Source organism: Sarcophilus harrisii, chromosome 3 (assembly GCF_902635505.1).
Source record: "Sarcophilus harrisii chromosome 3, mSarHar1.11, whole genome shotgun sequence".
NCBI classification, from domain to species: Eukaryota; Metazoa; Chordata; class Mammalia; order Dasyuromorphia; family Dasyuridae; genus Sarcophilus; species Sarcophilus harrisii.
In genome coordinates, this window is record NC_045428.1 from 496,516,559 (window position 1) to 496,532,992 (window position 16,434).

The following is a 16,434-nucleotide window of genomic DNA, read 5'->3' on the forward strand; positions in this document are numbered from 1 at the left end:
TTTCTTATTCTTCAATCAACTTATGATCTATAAGGGGAAAGAATCCTGATATTTATGAAGCTGTTAGAGATAAATAATTTCTCTTATCTTGCCTTCAATTTCTTCATTTATAAAGTGAAGGAATGAGATGTCCTTGAAATTGCTTTCCTTCCTGCTCTAACACAGTATTCTAAGATCCACATTCTGCTTTAAATCCTTCCTAGTTCTACCTTTTGTGTTCTATGATCCACTTCTAGCTGAAAGTCTGAATTCTGACATTCCTTATTTTAAGGTCTGTCCCATAGCTAACATTCATGTACAAGGGTCCCTTTCACCTCTGGCTATAGTATCTACAAAGCTATATACAAACCAGAGCCAGGTAATTTGCTAAACAAGTGAGAGAAGCAGTGAGGGCAGTAAGAGGTCAAGGAAAAAGAGGATTGATAGGAGAGAGTTGTCGGGGCAGGCTTCCTGGAAGAATTGGTATTTTATGTTGTGTCAGATTTGATAACACACTGAACTCGATGAATCACATCAACTACACAGACACATGTGCTAGAGTAGATGATGATGACAGGGGCCCCAACTGGCAGGGAAGATGTGTGCTTTGGAACCCGCGCCCTCTTCTGTGGATAATAAAGGATTTCAAAAGGTTTTCCCTAAGGAGGGGAAACAGATTGGAAAATGTTGGGTGGCAACAAACACCCTCAAGTCATCAGGGGAGAGGAGAATGAACAGGGCAGGTTGGAGTTGGGGATAATGAGCTCCCTGAAGGTTCCCAAGTTCTGCCAGGCCCCCACTCAGCTGGGGTGGGTGTGGTAATAGAGTCTAGGGAGAAACAGAGCAATTAGTCAACTTTATATCTTCAAGGCCCTACACAGAAAATCCTAAAAACCCTGTGTGATCAGGGAGCAGAGAACATCAGATCCAGACCACCAAGCCTCAGAAACAGAAGACATCTTAAGGCAATAGGATACAGACTGTCAGAGCTGGAAGACATCCCAGCCTACACAGGACATAGGCCATCAAAGCAGGAAAACACGAGACCAGAGGCAGCTGGAGGCCGCCTTGGACCCAGGACAGAGAATGTCAGAGCTGGAGGCTGCCTCAGACCCTAGGACAGAGAATGTCGGAGCTAGAGGCTCCTTAGAGAGCGATCCAGTCTTCTTATCAATGAGGAAACAGTTCCTCTTCTTCAAGTTCATGCAGGAGCAGGAGGAAAACCTACAACTCCCAATCCCAACCTCTTTACTCTTTTGATTAAGCTGAGTGGCCCAAAGGTAGGCAGCTGGATAGTGATATGGATAGAGCCTGGAACCAGGAAAACCCGAGTTCAAATCTGGCCTTAGACACTACCTGGGTGACTCTGAGCAAGTCACTTAATCCAGTTTGCCTCAGTTCCCTCATTTGTAAAATGACCTGGAAAAGAAATGGCAAATCATTTCTGTGTCTTTGCCAAGAAAACCCCAAACAGGGTCATGAAGAATCAGACATGGCTAAAACAACCAAAGAACAAGTCCAAAGGCAGAGCAAGGCTGATTAGCTTAATGAAAAGAATGGAAAAAGATGGTAGGGAGTAGAGGGACTTTGGGTGCAGAATACTGTGCAATGTCATGGAGAGAAAAGATGGCAGCATCTTGTGTGTATGAGGAATAGCAAAAAGGTCAGTCTGGCAGATCCTGAAACTGTGAGAAAGAGAGGGATGTGAAATAAGGTTGGAAAGGTTCATTTAAAGCTAGATTGTAAAAGGCTTTTAAAATGCCAAACAGGACCGCTGGTACCATGATGCTGGTCCCATGGTGCTGATACCAAGCTCTAGTTATCAGGACTGTTTCTTTCTATGGAACCTAAATCTGTCACTTTGCAACTTCCTCCCATTGTTCCTAGTTTTTGCTTCCGGGTCTCTGAAGCCGAGCAGGACGAGTCTGGTCAAGTCCAGGCAAGTCATCCAGTATTGTTAAGGCTTCCTATGAGTCTGGGCCTGCATTAAGGGTTGGGGATACAAATACAGGCAGAGGATAGTCCCTCCTTCCCAGGATATTACTTTCTAATGGGGAACATAACAGATAAAAGAAAGTTGAAAAATTGGGGGAGGGGGAAGAATAATGACTTGGGAGGATCAAGAATATAGCTTAGGAAGGAAGAAAATCTAATATCTCTGGAGTCAGACTACTTGGGTTCAAATGTCACCTGTGTAACTTTGGACAGACCCCAATCTCCCTGGGTCCCAGTTACTTTATAAAATGAAGGAGCAGAATGAGAGACCTTCCCAGGGCCTTCCCAGCTGTAGCTGCAGGAGCCAAAAAGAATTGAGGAGCCCTGAAGATGATGTCATACACATCTGCTTTGGGTCCACCAGACACCCTGCCTGCCCCCCTCCCCAGCCCCAAAGCTCCCACTCTATGACATCAGCAGCTGTGGAGGGGGGAGCCAAGAATCACTTAGCAGAAGAGAAACAATCAAATTATGCAGATGGGAACCAAGGGGATACTGTCATGCCTGCCTTTGAACAGATTCCTACGGCCCCTCTACTTTGTCTTCTGCTCTGTGCATGCTAATGAGAGTCCAGGGTCACTGCTGTCTGTATCTGGTACCAATAGACTTATGGGTATGTTTTTCTGGAACTGGAACTAGAAGCCCTTCAGAATAGGGCCAAGGCATCTAGGGGAGGGGATGGAGGGAAGGAGGGGAAAAGTTGAAACAGAAGTTTTTGCAAGGGTCAATGTTGAAAAAAAAATTACCCATGCATGCTTTGTATATAAAAAGCTATAATAAAAAAATTTAAAAATAAATATTTATTACAGCTATGAATATTAAAAAAAAAAGAATCATCAAAAGGAAATAAATAGAAAAATTTATCTCACACACACACACACACACACACACACAAAAGAATAGGGTCAAGGCCAAAGAACTGATTTCCATTTTTGGTCACTTAATGCCTCTGGGTTTTAGTTATCTCATCTATAAAATGGGCATCTTTGCCTTTCTCTGTTATTTTCTCGAAAATATGCCTCTGTAATGCTAATCTTACACTGAATGTGCTCTGAATTCAGACTTAATTTCAACTCCAAATTCATTCTCACACTGAGCTCTGGGACTTTGGTCTCAAACAAGGCTCTATCACAGCTGTATATTGAACTCTGACAATTATCTCAAACAGAAAGAATCCTGATATCGGCCACCGATTAAGCATGACCTTGACAGTAGGTTCTGACCTTGACCCCAGATCCTGATGTTGTCTCCAACTGAGACCTGACTTGTCACCATTCTCAGTATAGACCCAAGAGCCAAAGATCCCACATGAAGTTAATATCAACATTACAGGTCCATCAATTCCTAATTAATCTAGGTCTTTATTCATCTCTAGATTGTATTCCTTTCTAGAGTCATCAGAACCTCTTCACCCTACATACCCTACACAATCCTAGACTTCACCCATTGGAAATAACCTTTACTCCTTTGGCTTCTCTCTAATTGGCTGCTTCCTCCAAGAACCTCTACTTTAACAAAGATGTCCAGGCCAGTCATGTCTTCATTCCTCTTCAGGTTATACTCCTGGCTCTCCAGAAGCCCTTTCCCACCTTTTCAAGTTCCTTTTATGTGTTGTCTTCCTTCCACCCACCCCAATTTTTTCCTCTCTTCATTTACTCCCAGCAGCTCTGCTTAGTTTGTCTCCTCCTTCTCTCCACGTCACCATCAACATTGACATCATCATCATTATCATCATCACCATCCTCCCACCCCCAGGACCAGCTCATCACTAAGAAGGTCATCATCAAGGAAGCTGCTTCAGCTTTGGTACTCAAACCTCACCAGTACCCTCAGTTGCTTCTGCTCCTCTGATTGGAGGGCTAGAGGACAATGGGAAAAAAGTCCTCTCATAGTCTCCCTTTGTGGAGAGCTCAAAATCCCACTATCTCTTTATTTAACATCAACTGCTGTGGTTTGGCTTCAGTTTCACCATCATTATCATGTCAGCAAGTTCTCTTTGGTGCTGGTCCCAATCCTTTTCAGCTTCCTGAAGTATTGTTCATACAGAGAGAAGCCTGCTAATGGATTCTGTGTTTTGTCATAGGCTAATCTAGTGATTTTCAAAGATGCTAAAAATCAGAAAGAAAAGTGAGGATAAGTATATTAGAGCGAAAGTCACAATAACTCATAGACTGCCTATTACAGTCTGGAAGAACTATGATCTGCCTCAGTGAAGGGTGCTCCCACAAGAATGATACCATGGATTCATCAGTGTGGTAGTAAATAATTAACAACTTGTGGAGGGGAGGGGGAAAGAGAGAAAGGAGGGAATACACATATGATATACACTTTTAAGCTTTATCTCCACTATTAACATTTTCTCCATCACCTTCTTAAGCCCAGACATTCAACAAAACAATAAATCAATTGCCCTGTTTTGGAGCATTTTATAATTTCCAAGAAGTAAAAAATGTTCATGTTAAAAATTTAACAGTGGCTTGGTATGAAATGATCTGGATCCCTGGATCCCACCAAGCATAGATCCCTAGAAAGTTGTGTTTTTGCTCCAGGAAGATTGAGCTCCTCCAAGATAAGCAATAAACCAATAAGCAACCATTTATTAAATCCCTACTTAGAGGCAGCCTGCTATATTGACCCTTAGTCTCTTTCCAGCTGTAGAAGTTCATGATAACAGGCTTTCTATAAGTTGGTAGTTAGCAAAATAAAAAGTTTTGCTTCTATAATATACCACTGGAGGGCACCACTTACAAAGGCATTAAAAACCACAGACCCTAGTCTTTCTTCTGGGACAGTCTTCCTGTCCCCAAAACTTTCCATCCGGTGGGAAAATAATACCCCTTGCTCATAGAGAGTCCCTTGTTCAAAGAGTGGGAGCAGGAGCAGGGTGGGGGGGAAGAAAGAGAGAGAGAGAGAGAGAGAGAGAGAGAGAGAGAGAGAGAGAGAGAGAGAGAATATATAGTTACATTCAAACAAATTATGGAAAAGATAAATTGAATATCTAGAACTTCTGACTCACAAAGAAACATTCCTTCTCCCCTTCTCCTCTTCTCCAACCCCCCCACTCCCTCCCCATGCTTTATCCATCCCAGTCTTTTACAGGAATAATTAGTGATATTGGGAAAGACTTCATGGAAGAGTAAAACCTGGATGGCTGCCAAAAAGACAGAGGAAATTACCCGGCCAGAAACAGGAAGATGATGGCTGGAAAATTCAGCTCCATTGAATTTGACAAACAGTTTATATAGTCTACAGGGCACTGAGCTGGATCGCAGTTTTAGTTAGAAGGAAGCTTACAGGCCATTGAGTGCAACTCTCTCACAGAACTTAAATAGCTTGCTTGCCCAAAGGCATTCAGTTAGTAAGTGTTTGAGACAAGATTTGAACTCAGATAAAACAGTCCATTGCAGCAGAGGGATAGGACATGACACAAACTATATAATGCACATTATTCAAGTACTTTAGAGAAGGACAATCAACGTGTAATGTGAGGCATCCGTCCATTAAAAAGTTTTTCTAATGGAACTCAGGAAAAGCTTCCTAAAGGAGGTGGGAGTGGAGTGGGAGCATCAAAGCATGAGGATAGCTCGGTGGCACAGTGGATGAAGTGCCAGGCCTGCTATCAGGAAGATAGGAGATCAAATCCAGCCTCAGATATTTACTAGCTGTGTGATCCTGGGCAAGTCATTTCAGCCTGTTTGCCTCAGTTACAAGCTGGAGAAGCAAATAGCAAATTGCTCTGGTATTTTTGCTAAGAAAACTCCAAATGGGGTCAGAGAGAGATACATTTGAAAGACTAAACAGCAATAATAACATCAAAGCATAACTAGGATGTCATTAAACAAAAAGGAAGAAGTAGGGTATTTCAAACAGAGAGAATATTGGGACCAAAAACTATGGGGGCAATTCAGAAGCAAGGAATAAGTCAGTTTAATTGGATCATGAAACACATGAAAGTTGTGTGAGGTGAGATGGAGTAATAATAGTTTGGGGTGTAATAGTAATTTGTAATAGTCCTTAGATGCCAAGCAGAGGAACCTATGCTTTCTTCTGTGGGCAATAGGGCACCAGTGATAACTCCCATCTTTACAGCACTTGGTAATTTACAGAAGTCCATTTTCCTGAGAAAATTCCTATAAGGTTGTGCAAGTAGTACTTTCTTCATTTTTAGATGAAGAAACTAGTTCAAAATCACCAGGGAAAGTAAGTGGCAAAATTATACTTCTGACTGAGAGGTCAGTGTTCTCTTTCTTTACATCATCATGCCCTCTTCTGGACACTGGAAAGACAGCAATGAGCACATATGAAGTCTTCCTTGTCCCATCCATCGCCACCTTCTCAAAAGACAGTCTAGGAATTACAGTTTCTCTCTAAAGACCCTGATCCTTTTTGCAGCATAGCCCTAATCCTCTAGGATTAGTGTGAAGGCTACAATGTTTGTTCTGTCAATGTGGGTCTTCCTCTCCCGGGTGACCTAGAGTTTTGGTAAGTGTTAAAACCACTTACCAAAAAGCTAAAAATCCCCAAGCATCCTGACTAGGACAGTCATAATATTGAGAAGTGAGATATTCTAACAGCAATAGGTGCTGTTTTTGCAGCAGGTTTTGGGAAAGAATTCGCAGTCCCAATCTCCAAGTGAGGTTTTTGGCAAAATGGGTTTATTTTCACTGAGAAGTCTCAATGGGCTAGTTCCTCCTTAGGAAATTAGCAAAGGTTGGGATACAGAGTCTTGATTATATTTAGGTTTCTATGGTCCAGGACTAGGGAGCCATCTCCAGATAAAATGAGGGACTAATTTCCAGATCAATAATGACCAGGATGGTAATTATGCCTCCAAATGAATTGTAGGTGAGAATTATTGTGGGAGTTTCCCATGTAAATCAAGTAGGAGGGTGGGGATGCTCCAAAAGGCTGGGAGGGGTTGAGATTCAGCGTTTCTCCCCCAAAAAGATCAGGGGGACACAGAGTCCTATTACATCAAGAACAATGCCTCACAACAGGTAAAGTGAGGCACAAAGAGGGAAAACTACTTGCCTAAAATCAGTCATAGAGCAAAAAGTAAAGACAGAACTGGATATCCAGAATGTTTAGATCACCAAATAATTATATTTATATAGCACTTTAAGGCTGGCAAAGTACTTGATGTGACTGATTTCTTATGGCAACTCACAACAATCCTAAAAGAGCTACCATCGATACTATTATTCTTCTATTTCTGGGTTAGAAAATTTAGACTGAGTGAGGTCAGGTGAGTTGCCCAAACTCACACAACTATCATTAATGGAGAGATTTGAACATAACTCTCTTCTAGGTCCAAGTTCAAGGTTTTTTCTATTATACCATGCTGTCTTGCATAGGAGCCAGACAAGTTTCTCTGGACCCCCAGAGATATGTATGTTGTAGAAGGTTTCTAGACAGGACACAAAGGAAGAGAGGGAGGGAAAGAGGGAGGGAAGAAAGGAGGGTAGGAAAGAGAGAGGGAGGGAGGAGGGAAGGAAGGAGAGAGGAAGGGAGGGAAGAAGGGAAGGAGAGAAGGAAGGGAAAAAGGGAGCAAAGGAGGAAGGAAGGGAGGGAGGAAAGGAGGGAAGGAAGGAAAAGAAAAAAGGGAGGAAAGGAGGGAAGGAAGGGAAGGAGGGAAGAAGGGGAGGAAAGGGAGGGAAGAAAGGAAGGAAGGAAGGGAGGGAAGGAAAAAGGGAGGGAGGGAGGAGGGAAGGAAAGAAAGAAAGGAAAAAAGGAGGGAGGGAAAGAAATAAAGAGAAAAAAAAAGAAAAGAAGGAAGATCTTTCTAAGATTATTGGGCTCAGGAAAGAAGAAACTGTTGCTCTGGGATGGCCTGATTAGATATGGGTCCTAAAAGAGCTGAGAAACCATAGAATATCAGAGTAGGGAAGGACCTCAAAACACCAGAATGTTAAAACTGGAAGGGATTTTAGAATAGAGAAGGACATAGAAAAAGATGTTTAAAACTGAGGCCCAGGGGGGAAAACTACTTAGTTCAAAACAACTTTCACTAAACTGAACTAGCTGAAATCTGGGCTTATGGCCAATGCTTCTAAAGAAAGTCCACCTAACTCTCCTCCACACACAATTTCTCCTGTGTCCTTATCCCTTGATTACAGCTCCTATTGGTTACGAAGCCTATAAATATTCCAAATCCCCATACATTCTGGTCAGACTTCAGAAGAAAAACATACACAGGAAATGCCTGGTTCATTGATCAGTTTTGCCCAATTCTGATGGCTACAATCCAAATCCCTCTTCTAGACCAGCAGTTTTGCAAGAACACAAGACAAGGCACCAATCAGCCACAAAAAAGTATAGTTGTCACACTCCTCAATGCCTTCTGCCCATACTGCAGAATGATCTTCCTGAATTCCTATTCCAATTATACACCCATCTGCTCCTTTAATGGCTCTTGGCTGCCCGAATGAAAAGTTCAAATTCTCTAAACTGGAATCCGAAGCCTAACTTTGGACCCAACATTTCTCCCATTACTTCCTTTCATTCATTTTACACTCACACTCAATTGCATTAGCCCATATCCATCCCACATCCTATCTCCCTCACCCCAGTGATTTCTTCTCATGGCCTTTGACATGTACTGTCCCTGTTTAACATCGCCTTATTCCCCCAATCTTTGGCTGATGGACTTCAAAAGCATCCATCAAGGCCCAGCTCAGATGATTCCTCCTCCACCAAGCACTCCCTGATCCCACCAACCCCTCGGCTATAAACAATCTCGCCATCCATTAATCCTCACAAGGTTTTGTTTGTTCTTCTCTAAAGTGCCATAAAACATTCTACCATACTATTTGTATCCATGTCTTCTCTTTCTTACAGTATTGTAAGTTCCTTGAGGGTAGGACTTATGTTTTTCCTTTGTGTCACCCTCAGCAACTGACATAATTACTTGTCCATTAAGCGATGAATTAATCAATTCTATAGTGTACCCAAAGGCATTTTTATGTGAAAACTGAGTAAGCTAACTGATCTCTATTCCACCTCCATCCAGTCTCATTCTATTGGCAGAAAGAATGTTACGCTTGGAGTTGGAAGACATGAGATCAAATCCCAGCTTTGCCACGTAGTAAAACATGTGACAGGAAACCACTCATTTGCCTTTTTCATCAATAATAAAATTAAAGGGTTGAACTAGATAATCTTAAAGGCTCCTTTCAGCTCTAACTATAATTCTTTCTCCAAGTATTTAAAAGGCCGTTCTATGGAAGAGAAATTAGATTTAATTCAATTTGGCCCCAGAGTTAGAAGCAATGGAGTAGATACTACAGAAGAGTGATTTTAAAGGAAAATGAAGGAAAAAGTTCCTAATTATTAGAGGTACCTTAAAATGGGTTAACCTACAAGAGAAGGTTTTTATTAGGGGAAGGGGAAAAGTATTTGAGAGACAAAGAGGAGAAAAAAGAAGGTCCACTGGGACATGTTTAAAAAAAAAAAAACACAGAAGAAAACAAGGAATTTCAAAAGGGTGCATGGACAAGCAGAGAAGTATTGGGTTTTAAATATAATATATATATATGTGTGTGTGTGTGTGTGTGTGTGTGTGTGTGTGTGTGTTTATTTAAAGCTTAAGTGGCAAAGAAGAGATTTATAATTTCATATAAATACTTTTTATATTCTTTTTTGTATAAGAAAATTTTTATGTTTGTCAAGCTTGTAATTTTTTTTAAAGGAAATTTTTTTAAAAGGGGGAATAAAAAGCCATGGGGGATAGTGAATTCCCCATTACTGAAAGTTTTCAGAGGGAGAATGGATGACCATGCCGACATATAAAGTAAATTCCCATTCAACTAACAGTTGAAGTCTTTCTATTCTGAGATTCTAAAATGTAATACATCTTACTAATTGTCACCAAATCAATCTCCCTGACATACAATTTTTTGCATATCACTCCCTTTCATGACCAATGCTAACATTTTCATCAAATCTTCTTCCAAAGTGCTTTTTTTCAAAGTCCCTCTCGGTATAGATTGCACTAATATTATGACAATATTTTCAGATGAGGAAACTGAGACTGTCAGGACTCAAATAATTTAATGCAGGTTACAGCCAGGATTAAAACTCAGATTTCATGACCAAGCCCTAGTATCTTTTCACTATGGTACTTCTCACACTGAATGGCTACTTGTCCTGCCCTTTTCTCCTCTGTACCTCTGCACATTCCAATCCCATGCCTGCAACAGACTGAAGTCTACCCATTAAATTCCTTTTCCTTCCAGGTCCAATCAGGTATTAGCTCCTTCACAAAGTCCTATCTGTTCTCCGTACTTACAAGTGATCCCTCTCTGCCCAAGGACTTACATTCTAACTCAGTGGTCCTCAAAGTGTAGTCCAAAGAATTGTTGGGGTCTCTGAAGCTCTTTCAGAGGGTCTACAAATTCAAAATAATTTTTTATTTCTAATATAGTAAATAGCTATAAATATAATCCATGTGAACAAAAACTCTTTGAACAGATCCTCGATAGTTTTTTTTTTAACAACGTGAAGTTACTGAGAACAAAAGTTTGAGAACTACTGTGTATAATAGTCACGTGTGTGTGTGTGTGTACATGTGTGAGAATCTCCCATGAAACTCTAAGACCCCTGCATATCGGCACTGTACTGCCTATACTCACTATATGCATACATACATATGTACAAACATACACATATATGTACACACACATCATGAAGTCCTAAGTGCTAGGGACAGTATTCTGCACTTAGTAGGTGCTTAATAAATACTTCTGAAATGGATTTCCATTTGCAAAGCCACATTTCAAGTGGCTTTACATTTTCTAATTATTTCTGATTAAGAACTTTGCTTTTGATTAAACTCTACTGCCATCAAGTGGACAATGGTACTACCAGGTGAAAAGCCAGGTGGGTAAGAGGAGGAGCTGGACATGTTTGACTACTTGCTTATCTTTTACTAAAAATGCCGGAGCCTAAATATTAACCGGCACAACTAATTGCTATAATTTACTGGATTAGTGCATAATTGTAGAGGAAAATTAAAGGACACATAAAAACCTGGGTACAAATGGGTACCCTCCTCACGATTCTATAACTCTTATCGATCACCATTTACTTTCGCCTTGTTTTTCACACATCTGAAGTGGAATGTTCCCTTTAACTTATTCCAACAATCCCTTCTTAGGGAGAAGACATGGCTTCTAGATGGTGAATGAACTTCTGGTAATCTCTGTCTGCTAGGAGTAAAAATGCTCTCCAATCTTGGCAGTTTCTTGCTCTAGTATCATTCTCTTATGGAATTCTCTGCTCACAACAAAGCACGTACTTAAAGATTCCAGCTCTCTTCTCTGGGGGAAGGTCTCTTCCCATAATCATTCTGGGAATAAAGGCCACAAGGAAAAAAAAAAAAAAAGAAGAAAAAGAGAGAGGAGAGAACATAAGAAACAAAAGGTGGGGAGGGAGTCACCTAAATTATCTCTATTTCCTAACATGAAATTCTTGATTATCTTTTTTTCCCCATCTTTCAGTCTTAGAAGCCAGAGTAAGGAAACAATGCTCTACACATAGTAAACACTTAAATGTTTGTTAACTTAGGATGGTAGGTAGATTGTGATCTCAGAGATCATTTAGTCTACCCCTAATCCCAGTATTGCAAAAAGGAACACTGAGATCAGAGATTTTAAGTCCTTTGCACAAAGTCACACAAGCCAGTAAGTAGCTCTTATCATGATAGTCCATTGCATTGCCAAACAAAGGGAAAAGCTCCAAATGTTTGGAATATTCACTCTTCACCTCACAGAATGATCAATATGTTCCTAAGTTCTTATCTATATTTTTTCTTCAATCTATATTTCTCCTATGTAAATGAGACGCCAGATAAAATCAGGGTCATGGAATCCTGAAATGGGTACTTGTGGGCAGAACAGTTCTATCCAAAATTCATATCCTCCAAGTCCTTGAACCCCATGAGCCTTTGCCATTTTCCAGAAATAGCCTAAAATCCACTTAACACTAGGAGATAATCAACCCTCTGTCATTCTGAATTTCAACTTTCCCCCCCCCCAAATTACAATTATTATATTTATGAAGCTTCATTACTTCACTTCTCAACATCTCAGATTTTCCATCTATAAAATGAGAAGCTTGGACTACATGATCTTGAAAGTCTAAAATCTGTGACAATGATTAATGTTATCTTGTAGTTTCATCACACAACACAAGTGAAATTCCAATTCTTCTCTATTTTGAATAATAATAGCAGCTCGAGGCTCTTTGTTTACAATAACCCTAAGGCAGTTAGTGTAACTATTACAATCTTTATATTCCAGGGGAGGGAACTGAGGTTAAGAAAGTTAAATAATTTGTTTAGGGTGACAGAGTCAGTATATGCTGGGGATAGAACTTGAACCCACATATTAACTACTCCATGATAGCTCTCACATGCAAGTATTATAATCTTTATTTTATGGAAGATAAAACTGTGATTCAGAAAAAGTAAACTTTGGATTCCATAGCTAGGAAACTCAATGGCCAAGTCCTAAGGCTATTTCCTAATTAACTTGTAATAAAGTTTATTTATATATAATTGTTTGCTTATTATCATTCCCATTAGATGGTAAGCTCCTTGAAAACAAGGAAAGACTGTCTTTTGTCTCTTTGGGTATGACCCAGCACAGCACAGCACATGGCATACGGCAGGTATTTAATAAATGTTTATTGACCAACTGATCCCAATGTTCATTCTATCAAGCTGCTTTTCCTTAGAATATTTCCATACTATTTAACAGGCAGATTCATTTTGCTTTAGAAACATGAACTTATTTTATCCTTACAAGTCTGGACCAAAGAGTTTAAGAGACTTGCCCTGACAAAAAAGCCAGGATTAGAATTTTTTTTTTAAATTCAATAATATTCAATTCAATTCAATAATAATATTTTTCCAATTACATGTAAAGAAAATTTTCAACATTTATTTTTGTAAGATTTTTGAGTTCCAAATTTTATTTTTCCTTCTACTCCCAGGACAAGCAAGCAATCTGATATGGATTATGTATATACAATCATTTTGAATGCATTTCCCTATTAGTCATGTTGGGAAAGAAAAATCAGAACAAAAGGGAAAAATTCTGAGAAATAAATATCAAAACTCCTCATCACCCCCCCCCCAAAAAAAAGAAAACATTATATTTGATCTATATTCAATTTCCACAGTTTTCTCTCTGGATGAGGATGGTATTTTCTATCCCAAATCTATTGAAATTGTCTTGTTTGATTGCATTGGTGAGAAGAATGAAGTCTATCAGAGCTGATCATCACACAATTTTACTGTTACTGTGTATAATGATCTCCTGGTTCTGCTCATTTCACTCAGCATCAGTTCAGGTAAATCCAGGCTTTTCTGAAATCAGCCTGCTCATCATTTCTTATAAAAGAATAATATCCTATTACATTCATATACCATAACTTATTCAGCCATTCCCCAGTTAATGGGCATCCATTCAATTTCTAATCTCTTGCCACCACAAAAATTGCTGTTACAAACATTTTTGTACATGTACATCCTTTCCCCTTTTTTATGATCTCTTTGAGATACAGATGTAGTAATGACACCACTGGATCCAAGGGTATGAACAGTTCCTTTGGGACCTTTGGGCATAGTTCCAAATTGCTCTCCAGAGTGACTAAATCAGTTCACAACTCCACCAACAATGAATTTCCCACATCTCCTCCAACATTTATTGTTATCTTTTCCTGTCAGTCAATCTGATATGTGTGAGGTGGTACCTTAGAGTTGCTTCAATTTGTATTTCTCTATCAATAACGTGTTAGAGCATTTTTTTCATATGCCTAGAAATGGCTTTTATTTCTTCATCTAAAAATTGTCTCTTCCTATCCTTTAACCATTATCAATTGGGAATGACTTGTATTCTCATATATTTGACTTAGTTCTCTATATATTTTAGAAATGAAGACTTTAACAGAAACACTAGCTGTAAAATTTTTTCTCCAACTTTCTGCTTCCCTTCTAATCTTGACTGCATTGATTTTGTCTATGCAAAACCTTTTTAATTTAACATAATCAAAATAATCCATTTTGCATTTCATAATGTTTTCTAGGTCTTTTTTGGTCATAAATTCCTTACTTCTCCAAAGATCTGACAGGTAAACTATCCCTTGCTCTCCTAGTATGGGATTATAAGTTTTTCCATGTATCAAGCTGTCTCTCAAATATCTTATCTCTGCATCCACTCATTCTGTATGGTCATACAAGCAATGAAAGTCAAGCCTAGGCAAGATTTATTGGGTTGCTCACTTTAGTTTCTGCTCATTCATTTGTCTGCTCAGCCTCCATACCAGCTGCCTTTTCCCCTCCTGAATACCTTCTTTCTGAATTTCATGATTCATCTACTCCTGTGCCTTCTAATTCCCCCTTTTTGTTTTGTCTTCCTTTGTTAATGTGTGAGCTCTTTGAGAGTAGGAATTGTTTTATTTCCTTGTTTTTGAATCAGCCCTACCTCTCTCCCAAAGCTTGGTCCATTGTAATGGCTCATTGAATGATCTGTCTATCTAGCCATACCAACAGGATGAAAGCCTAGGGCCCTGATTGGTGAAAGTCATACCAAGCGCTTCAGGGATGGAATATGGGGTCCCAATTGATGAAACCATTGCAAGGAGGATGAAAACCATAACAAAAAAAGGTGAAAGTCATAACAAAGGAGTACAAGCCATTACAAGAACATAATTTCCAGCAAATAACCTTGTGTCTAGGAACTCAAACTGACCAGCACATAGCCTTGAGCATCTGAACATCTAACCACCTGCATTGACCTTGCAGTCCTGGGAATCAAGTCCAATTCCCAAGCAATAAATCAAAACATTAGCTCAACCACATTAATGTACATATGACACTCTCTAATTCCTCCTCCCTCTGTGATTTCTATAATTGCCATGGGACTTATGGGGGGTCTTTGGGAGGATGCACTGAATAGTCTGGCAACTGCCACAGATAGCCCCCATGTAAGTAATCCAGATGATTATTAAATTACTTCTGTGCTATATAAATGATAATTTCCTTTCCCCCCTTCTCTCCTTTCCTTCCTTTCTTCCTTCATTCCTTCCTTCCTTCCTTCCTTCCTTTCTTACTTCCCTCCTTCCTGCCTTCCTTCACAGCTTAGATATACACTAAGATTTCTTCAAGAAATAAGCCCAAGTCCAGTCAGTCTCAGCAAACCACCTTACCTTCTGCCACAAGGACTCCCGTGAAGCCAAAGCTGAGCAGGCAGCCACAAACCAGCAGTTTCCCACTTGGCCCTGGTGCAAGTCATGAGAACTGATGCCATCTACAAAGAGGCGAGGGTTCTCACAGATGTCCTATAAGAAACAAGATAAAAGTAAATAATGTGAGAGAAAGAAAAAGAATTGCTGTGACCAACCTATTAAAAAATTGCAAAGTCCCATCTCCAGAATGCTCATGTGAAAAATAGAAGTATGGAAAACAGAATCTGTGACCCTCAGCAGCACTGAGGCTAACTCCTCAAAATCTTAGGTCTTGATGTCTCTCCCAAGTTTTAATTGTTTATTTCCTATTAGTTCTGGCTTAATTCCATCTGCATATTCTGTCACCATCCCACAACTGTCCAAAATTGAAGTCATCTTTCCCTCAAAATATATTCATTGTCCTGACATTGCCATTTGAATTATGGGTACCATCATTCTTCCAGTCACCCTGGCTTAAAACCCTGCAATTATCTTTGGCTCTTCTCTTTCCTTTCCTCTCACAGTCAATCACTAATCTTGTGACTTTTTCTACAATGTCATTCCAGCCTCCTGTTTACTGCTTCCACTTCCCCATGTCAGATCTTCATCATCCCATACCTAAAGTATGTCCTTGCCTCCAGTCTCTACATTTTCTTAATCCATCCTTCACATATGCCTGAATCATCTTCCGAAGAAATAGGTATGACCTTGTCACTTCTCTGTTTAAGAAATTTTATCGTCTCCATACTGCTGCAGGATGAAATACAAACTTCATAGGCAGGAATTAAAAGGTCAGCCACAATCAGGATCCAACATAGCTTTCTAGACTTTATCTTCCTTCATTCTCCTTAATGCACACTATGTGGTTCTTTTTGACCACTCTCCAAACAGTTTAGATACTCTAAACTGACAAGTGATTTAACAATAATTACAATTAATTATATACTAATGGATTGATGAAATCACTAAAATAATTCACTTCAACAACATAACTTTATTAAGTATCTGTTGTATGTTCGTTAAGGAGGAGAATAAAATTTAAATAAGATATAGTTCTCACCCTCATTTAACTTATAACCTAGCTAGAATCAGCAAATTAGGATTCTAATTCTACTATTTTGTTGTCTTCTAAAAGCTTGTGATAGAAAAGAAATGGAAACAAGATAAATATATTTATTAGTTGTGGACTGACTAAATAGAATATCGTATGTAAAAATAAGAAATAATGAACAT

The 16,434-nt window shown here is 39.5% G+C and overlaps 1 protein-coding gene across 1 annotated transcript in view; it reads right to left on the bottom strand.

The window, feature by feature from the left end:
* The window catches only part of CAPN5 (calpain 5), a 145,319-nt gene that overhangs the window by 49,721 nt on the left and 79,164 nt on the right, over positions 1 to 16,434 (bottom strand). Inside the window, exon 3 of the mRNA XM_003764627.4 lies at positions 15,184 to 15,315. Within this exon, the coding sequence (XP_003764675.1) occupies positions 15,184 to 15,315 (132 nt within the window). The remainder of the gene's footprint in view (positions 1 to 15,183; positions 15,316 to 16,434) is intronic.